Source organism: Podarcis raffonei, chromosome 8 (genome assembly GCF_027172205.1).
Source record: "Podarcis raffonei isolate rPodRaf1 chromosome 8, rPodRaf1.pri, whole genome shotgun sequence".
NCBI classification, from domain to species: Eukaryota; Metazoa; Chordata; class Lepidosauria; order Squamata; family Lacertidae; genus Podarcis; species Podarcis raffonei.
The window spans coordinates 80222552-80231287 of record NC_070609.1 but is presented as its reverse complement, the minus strand read 5'-3'; the positions used below and the strand labels follow the sequence as shown (position 1 = coordinate 80231287).

The 8736-nt window shown below is 46.1% G+C and overlaps 1 protein-coding gene across 1 annotated transcript; it reads right to left on the bottom strand.

Annotated features, from left to right (window-relative positions):
- Nucleotides 1-2508: 2508 nt before the first annotated feature.
- Nucleotides 2509-7099, bottom strand: LOC128420342 (F-box only protein 44-like). The gene is made up of 5 exons (XM_053401947.1): nt 6856-7099; nt 5230-5395; nt 4312-4407; nt 3288-3402; nt 2509-2856 (listed from the first exon to the last, which is right to left on the bottom strand). The coding sequence occupies exons 1-5, from the start codon at nt 7097-7099 to the stop codon at nt 2509-2511; spliced, it is 969 nt and encodes a 322-aa protein (XP_053257922.1).
- Nucleotides 7100-8736: the final 1637 nt, after the last annotated feature.

The following is an 8736-nucleotide window of genomic DNA, read 5'->3' as shown; positions in this document are numbered from 1 at the left end:
ACCTCCAGAACGAATTAAGTACTTAACCCGAGGTACCACTGTAAGTCCTTTGCTTTGTTCATGCATAGTACTGGGGCTTCTGTCCCATATCTATCTCACACTTAACATCACAGTGCTGGCTACAATAGAAAAGGATGCTGGGTTTAGGCCTGCAGGAAGGCTGGAGGGAGAACAGGAAGAGAGGCGCTTGTGGACCATGCAAGGAGCAGACCAGAAGAGCAAGGGGCACTTTGCCCACGAGCTAAACAGATACAGGACACAGGCAGGAAAGTCAAGAAGGGTTTGGGTTGGAACATCTGGCGGCTATTTCAAATCACTGTAACCAGGATGCGTCTCAGCAAGCTCATGTGAACAACATGTAAGCAGAGATGAGTTCATGTTGGGAAAGGACTATTGATTTATGGTGTGCTGGTCCAACTTACCTGAGGAGAAACACGGCAAGTGAGTGAGCCAGTGGGGGGCTGCATTTCAGGCACCCCCACACACCCCAAATTCTGTCAGATCCAGCTTGGTTGGCTGGAAGTAGTAGATCGTGGGTAGGCTAACTAAGGTCCAGGGGCCGGATCCGCCCCAATCGCCTTTTAAATCCAGCCCGCAGACGGTCTGGGAATCGGCGTGTTTTTATATGAGTAGAATGTGTCCTTTTATTTAAAAGGCATCTCTGGGTTATTTGTGGGGCGTAGGAATTCGTTCACCCCCCCCCTATAGTCCAGCCCCCCACAAGGTCTGAGGGACAGTGGACCGGCCCCCTGCTGAAAAAGTTTGCTGACCCCTGCAGTAGAGCTTCTGCTCTGTTCCTTGTTGCCTAGAAGAGGAAATCTTCACTTTTAGATAGGTAAGCTGTCAGGATACGTGCACCACCCAAGAAGTTTAGGATCTTCTACTGGAGTTGAACTGTGTATCTGTTGTGAATATGTGTTTATACCCATAACCTTACACCCACAATAACTTCACACCCCAGAGGATTACAGGTTAGTTTATTCCTTGGGATAAAAGTGACAAGACTGCATTCATGCTTTTTCCAAGCAGAAAGGTCACAATATAAGTGGGCAGCAAATCATACACCTTGATCCCGAGAGTAAAAAGGACACCTCCCTATTCTGAAAGCCTGGAGAGATGGCGCAGCCTGAATGAATGACATTTGTAGCTGCCAATCTTTTTCTCCAAGGAGCTCACGGAGGCGTCCGTGATTCTCTCCCTCCTCTTTTTATTCTCACAACCACCTAGATCAGAAGTGAGGATTTCCCTGTATGATTTTGGGCCAAGGTTACCTTATGGAGAAGGGAGAAGTCTTTTGGGCAGGAGTGTGTCATGGCGCCTTTATTCATTTGCCCCATTGTTTATTTCCTGCAAGTTCCGGTCTATTTGTTATTTTGTTCGCCTTGGGCTAGTTTCTAGCTAAATGAACATGAACTGCATAAGAAATGACTGATTGTTTATTTTGTTTGTTTCCTGATTCATACCTTCACTTTTGCAGGAAGATTCATTCACTGTCTGTGCAGAACTCCATTCTTCCCAACAGGAGGCGATAATCAAACTTTGCTGGGACGTGGGGTTAGCGTGATATTAGCCATTAAGAGGCCAGGATCTTTGCTTATGCCTTCCAAGTCATGTTTAAGGTAAAGTCTGGTACCAGGGTGTTCTGAACCGTAGACCCAGAGGAGGGCTCGTGGGAGTGGCTGGGTGCAGGTATGACAAAGAAGGAGGCCAAAGACGTGAGAATGATCCGTTCTAGTGCTTTATTAAGAAATGTATAGGCTTACAGGAAGCCAGATCTCCTGGCCTTCTCTTGCAGAGATGCAGGACAGACACTGCAGCAAGGAGATGGTCTGTCCACACCCAAGCAAAAGTGAATACATTCTGCATATGCAAAGCAGCATGCATTTCATTGCCTAGGACATCTCATTGCTTCATCTGCCCAGTTGAGGGCTTGGGTGGCCAAAACCTAATCTTATAGATAGTTCCCCTTTGTGGACTCAGAGCCTAGCACCACAAGCCCCAAGCTTGTATCAAAGCAAGCAAATATAAGCTTATACGAGCTCGTTGCTACAACAGCTACCCATTAATTGTGGTGTTATCTTGACTACCAAGGTGGCATTAGCAGAGTTTCCGGAACCATTCACCTTTGGTTCAACACATAGGGTTAAAATAGGGGGTCTTTTTTTAGATCTATGCCAGTGTCACTGATGGCATGATCTGCAGCATTAACAGTTCAGATTACCGCCCATCGTTGCGATGTGCCCTATCCAATGGGGGTGGGGGAAGAGAACACCTTGCTATCCCAAAACCATCTCACTTAAAAAATAAAAAAGAGGTACGTAGTTTTCACCAACCTCCTTGCCATCCCATCTCTTGCCTTGCTTTCATATTCAGACATGCTTCCAGATCACAGATTTGTAGAAACAGAGCATCTGCAAAAGATACAAGTTGAGAGAAGCAAAGAGAACGCAAAATCGAGGCCACAACTGGGTGCAAAATTTAGCGCAGATGAGAGAAGGGATGATGGTGTTAAGGAGAGGAGCGGTCATCACTGTACCAGTCATCATTGTACCACGAATAACAATTGGATGCACTATAATAAGACAAATAAGGCATTTCGTCATCGTTGCAATGTGGATCGGGGTAGTAGTCGTAGTCGTCGTCGTAGTAATCGTCATCCTCTTCTTCTGCCATTGGTGGTGGGTGAAGTGTGATGCTGCTTTGCAGTACCTTCATCCCAGCCCAGGATGGCTCCCTGTCTTCACTTGGGCAGTGCTCCGGGTAGAGGAACTTAAGGAGGCTGATTTTCTTGTCCGCTTTGTGTTCAAAGAGGATATGACGGACACCTTGAGGGTAGTTTACAAAAGTGTGTGAAACCTGGAGAGGAGAGAGAAAGGGAGGAGGCTGCTGGGTCTGGGGAAGGATGCAGAGAAGAAACTACCCCTTCCAGGATGGAACCTTCACCCCACAGCAGTGGCTGGAGGGGCAGAAGGGCGGAAGCCAACAGTAGGGTGAGCCAGACCCCAAGGAGAGGCAAAGGCTGTCAACAAAGTCTAGTTTTGTCCCCATTCTCCTCTTGCCTGATGTTAAGCAAGAGGAAGCTCGCAGGTAGTCAACCAGCTGAGCTGCTTGTCAGTAAGACACTTTAAGGTTTTCTACAATCTAGTGGTATATATCTTTTATGAAATATTTACACAAGAAGGCCTGCATGTTGCAGCAGACAGAGGCTGGTGGGACTACTTTCACCCCCATAGACCACCCTCCACTAATTTTAAAAAGCATGCATTTTCTACTCTGGCTCAGCTCACCGGAAACCACATTGACACACTAGGTTCTTCATATTGATGTTCTTCAAGGACTTCAGAGTCTGCAGACAACAGCTTCACGATCAGTTTATAGCGTGAACCAGGCTCTTTTGAAATGCTGTTTTTGGTGGGGGGGAGAAGGAAGAGAGAGAAATTATATGAGCCTGGGACAAATTGAGATCCAGCTGGGCACATCAACCACCACTATTTCTGCCACTACAACATGGTGATTGAGAGAGATCTTAGCAGTGCTTTTTTCCTAAAAAAATGTTTAGGGGTACTCTCATTTTGACTCAATAAAATCACCATGTTATAGTTCAAATCAGGGGAAATAAATACAGTAAGTGGAAAAAGTACAAAGAAACTTTTTTCATTTGGATTACTTCATATGACACAGCTGATGATTTACCGTGCTAGAGAAGAAATTACATTTTTAAAGTTTCTTCTCCCATTAGATTCACAAAATGTTTAGGGGTATGTGTACCCCTGCATTTCCCCAGAAAAAAAGCACTGGATCTTGGTGCCGGCATTTTTATATTTCTGGGTATCTTTGGTCAGGGAAGTAAAGAGACTCAATATTAGGAAGTGTCTCATTAACATTCAAAATAAAACTAAAAGATGGGTTCCAGTGCCTTCCTGATGAACACATGTGGTAACTAATTTGGACTGGATGCCACTCTAAATAAGCGGAGACAAACTGCAATCCCTAATTGGCAGTAGCTCAGTGGTTGGAGCATCTGCTTTGCATACAGAAGGTCTCTTAATGAAACCTTGGCATCTCCAGCTAAGACTGAAACCCTTGAGAACCACTGCCCTCTCTGTGCCGCCATGGAAGTGATGGCCAATGGCAGCCTTCATTCCTCTAGACAACTGCCCCTGGGGCTGAAGCCTAGGTCCAAGCAGACCCTCCCCTCTGTCTCCAACTCATGGACCACATCTATCCTTGGGATCTCACACATGCCGAGAACTTGGTTTGGGGTGTCCACCCTCCCTGCACCCCAGCCGGGACAGGACACTTGGCACTCACCAGTCCTTCACCTCAATCATGGGTCTGGCTTCATCCATCAGTTCATCCCAGTAGCCCTCATCCTTCAAGGTGATGAGCTGAGACTTGCTGCAGGGCCTGAGACATTAAGCAACACCATCACTACCCCACAGCATTGGGGGATGCAGGTGGCGCTGTGGTCTAAACCACTGAGCCACTTGGGCATGCCCATCAGAAGGTTGGCTGTTTGAATCCCTGCAACGGGGTGAGATCCCGTTGCTCTGTCCCAGCTCCTGCCAACCTAGCAGTTCGAAAGCACGCCAGTGCAAGTAGATAAATAGGTACCGCTGTGGAGGGAAGGTAAACAGCGTTTCCATGCACTCTGGCTCTCGTCACAGTGTCCTGTTGCACCAGAAGCGGTCTAGTCCTGCTGACCACATGACCCGGAAAGCTGTCTGTGGACAAACGCCGGCCCCCTCAGCCTGAAAGCGAGATGAGCGCCACAACCCCATAGTTGCCTTTGACTGGACTTAACCATCCAGGGGTCCTTGACCTTTACCTTTTATCCACAGCTTTTGGACCACGTGTTCCAAAAGGCTCAGCAACTGGCTATTGTGGGCCACCTCCAGCTCCCTGGAAAGAAAATTTGCCCCCTCCTATGAAGAGGCAAGGAATGATGGTCTGCTAGCAACCTTTTTAAGGGAAAGCCACTGGGGGCCACAACACACACTTCTTTAGTCCATACAAAAAAAAGAACAGCTCATTTGATAGGATTTGGTGATGCAATTTGCTTCACCTTTTTGTGACCATTGCATTTTTATGGGTTATATTGATTGGGGGGGGGCAGCTCTCCTTATGCAGAATACAGTGTGAAGCACAAGAACCCGCACAAGGGCAAATGAAAACTCCCTTTCCTCATCTTTAAGTGGATTTGAGTTCGGACAATGATAGGTTCCTCACCCGTTACGTGCAGCAAAGCATTTGTAGAGCTGAACAGGAGCATCTTCATCATTCTTCCAATAAATGCCGATTATCCTACAGATGATTTTTGAGTCTTCTATGGACAGTTCCTCAGTTTCCCAGTGGCCCTCGTCAGGTGTCTGGATTTCCCAGGAGTCCAGGCCATCTGACGCAGTGTGTGTGATGGGGAGACAGAAAATGAAGGGAGAGGCTTTGAGTGCATGGAAGCAGCCCGTGGGTTGGAAAGAAAACAAGAATGACTTAGGCCACTTTCAGACTGTCACTCTTTCCAAGAGGGAACCAGTTGCATAATGGAAAGTTCAGGGTCTCAGATTTAGGCTGGTCTGATGATCGTGTGCAAGAAACCCGCATCTCAACAAATCAGACTTCTTGACACAATGCCATAAAACCTTCCCACAAATGAATTTGCTCTATAAATAGCCAGTATCCTTAAATGTGGGGCAAATAATCAGGATGAAGGGGCAAAAAACAGGCAGCCTGGAAATGACCGTAGTTAAATTATCACCCTTGGTTTGCATGATTAAGTAGTAGACACCCTGAAGTTAACTGACATTATTACATTGGGTCAATTAATTCTAATAGATCTACTCTGAGGAGCAGGTGTAGGGAATCTTTGCCCCCCCCCCCCGATGTTGCTAAACTACTATTTCCATCATCCTGGGTCATTTCTCGATTGCTGGGGTGGATGGGAGTTGTAGTTCAGCAACCTCTAGGTTCCCACACCCGGAAAAAAACCAAGGTGCTTGGCTATTTAGAATATGCAATTTTATATATATATATATATATATATATATATGAGAGATACAATGCGTGTGCATGTCTGTGTGTATATTGATATATAAAGATATATATATATTGGCTGGGCGATAACTGGTTTTCAAGGCCACCACGAGGCCTCGCAGATTGTCGCTTCTACTGGCAACCTGTATCGTGGTCATGGCAAGGTGTTTCTGCCACTGCTGCTTCTTCTGCCTCCTAGCAGGTCTGCTGGCAGTCTGGTAGTCCAAGGTTATTTATATTCACTATGACTCACCGCTGCACTTTGGATTGTCCTGAATACCACCATTTGGTAGCCAAGCCCAAGACCAAAACTCCTGTTGGGATGCATTGTGGCTTTCCTGCTGATGATTGATAATATTGTCATTTATCCGTTTTAGACCCCTGAGTAGTAGCAGTTGCCAGGACATTGTCCTGTTCGCCTCTGTATAGTTCCATCCTTATTTCAGACACGATGGTAGATTGCAATGTTTAACTGGTGTCAAGACTGCAGTGTTTAGCTGGTGATATTGTGAGCTTTAGCCGCTGATAACATTGCAGTGTTTAGCTGGTGAGTTATTGTGATATTGAAAACCAGATATTGCATAGCCCTTATACACACTGTGATTTATGATATATTACCAGCTCAAATATTATGAAAAAATTATCATCAGGGGAACTTCAAAACGGTTTTGGACGATATATTGCCCAGCCCGAGTGTAGACATTACTGTGCTAGATGAACCAATATTGGGACTCAGTGTACGACAGATTCCTATGTTCCTAAAGGCTTTATTATTCAGATTTCTGTCCAGGAGCGTTTTATTCTCCCAGATAAATGGGGACATACCTTGACCATCAGGGTTCTTGATTAAGTTCTTTTTTAGGTGGGAGAAAATGTAGAAAGCCAATGGCTTTGGAGAAGAGTCATGGTCCCTTTTCTGGAACTTGCGCTTCCACAGGACCGGCAGGTCTACCAAGTCCCGCCACTGAGAGCAGACCAGCCGACAATTGCAAATGAGGTCGCTTGCTGGAACCAGGGACAAAATATCCAACAGAATGTGTTCAGGCAAATTTTCCATGTTCGCTGCCATCAATGAGGTCTCAGCCGCCTGAAGAGATGAACCACGAGAGAGGGGAGCAAGGGGAAGGAGCAAACATACAAGATCTGTGAGTGGGCCATAGGCAAGGAAAAGCGGGGTACTGCAACAAAATGTTGCAGCGTTAAATGCTTCAGTTCAGCTGCTTTATACCTAGTCAGACTAGATTGATCCATCTAGCTTAGCATTTCCCAACCCTGCTGTCCATTGATTCATGACCCGCTCCCCGAGATGAGTGCAGGAAGTGGAAAGCCATGCCATGCCATTAAGACTTGTATCTCCTGTTCCTGGTTCAGTTGGAGAAATTTATGTACCTCCCTGTTTAATAGTGAACAGCTAGCACAAATCTCTCTGGCTCCGTGTCCATACTAGGAGCCAATTTCCAGGGGTTGATTGGGAGACCCCCCCCCCCCCGGCCGCAAAATGTTGATTCGCATTGCCATTCAAATGGTGTGCATGCGCCACATCATTATCATCATCATCATCATTGTTAAGGGAAAAAAAAAGATATATATTGGAAACCATGGAGGGGCGGGGGAAGCCTGGGGATTCAGTGAATCCCATAAATGTATAAAATCGATTATGTTTAAATACAAATCTTGTCTGTAAAAATTAAAAAAAAGAAAGATCCACCGTCTTGGATGCGCTTCTCCCTCCCCCCCATCTTCCAGGGGTTGATGGGGCTTCGCCACCCCATAGAATGTTTGACAGATGCCCCATCAAGTTGATGGGCATTGCAATTCAAATGGTGTGCATCCGTGCATCATCATCATCATCATCATAATTATTTATTGCATTTATATACCGCCCTATACCCAAAGGTCTCAGGGCGGTTCACATCGAAAGATCACAATATATAAATTAAAAATAAAAGCAAGAGCCCAATAATACCTCCTTAAAAAGAGCCAAATTTTAAAAGGGTATGGGATGTTGATCAGGTCAACCAAAGGCCTGGTTAAAAAGGAACTTTTTGGCTGGCGACTAAAGGTGTATAATGAAGGTGCATGGGGAACTTCCCTGGGGAGCACATTCCACAGACGGGGAGCCACTGCAGAGAAGGCCCCGTTCTCGTGTTGCCACCCTCCGGACCTCTCGAGGAGGAGGCCTCAGAAGATGATCTCAGGGTCCGGGTAGGTCCATATGGAAAGAGGCAGTCCTTAAGGCATTGCATCATGTGATTGATTATGCAAGGCAGGGCTTACCTGCCCCTCCCTCCACATTTTATTCAAGTTGGCACCCCTGTCCGGGTCAATACATTTTTTAAAAAAAGGCCATGTGTGGGTTCGATCTTCACTCATACTAGTCTACCTTACAGGGGTGTCGTTCCACAGAACCTGCCTCTTTGTGAAGAGGGACGCTTTGAGCATGTGCAGAGTTCTATCTGAGAGCCCAAGTGCAAATGGACTCCTGTCGGCTGCCCTTCCCAGATCCTGCCCCATTGTAAAGACCCACCCTTTGAAGAAATACCAAAGGACCTGAAAAGACTCTATGTATGTGACAGCTGCTAAGATGCTTTTTGCCTAGGGGTGGAAATAAGAGAAAACTCCAACCAAAGAAGAATGGATAATCAAGATGGTGGACTTCGCCAAAATGGCAAAATTGACCAGGAAGATCAGACACCAAGGTGATAA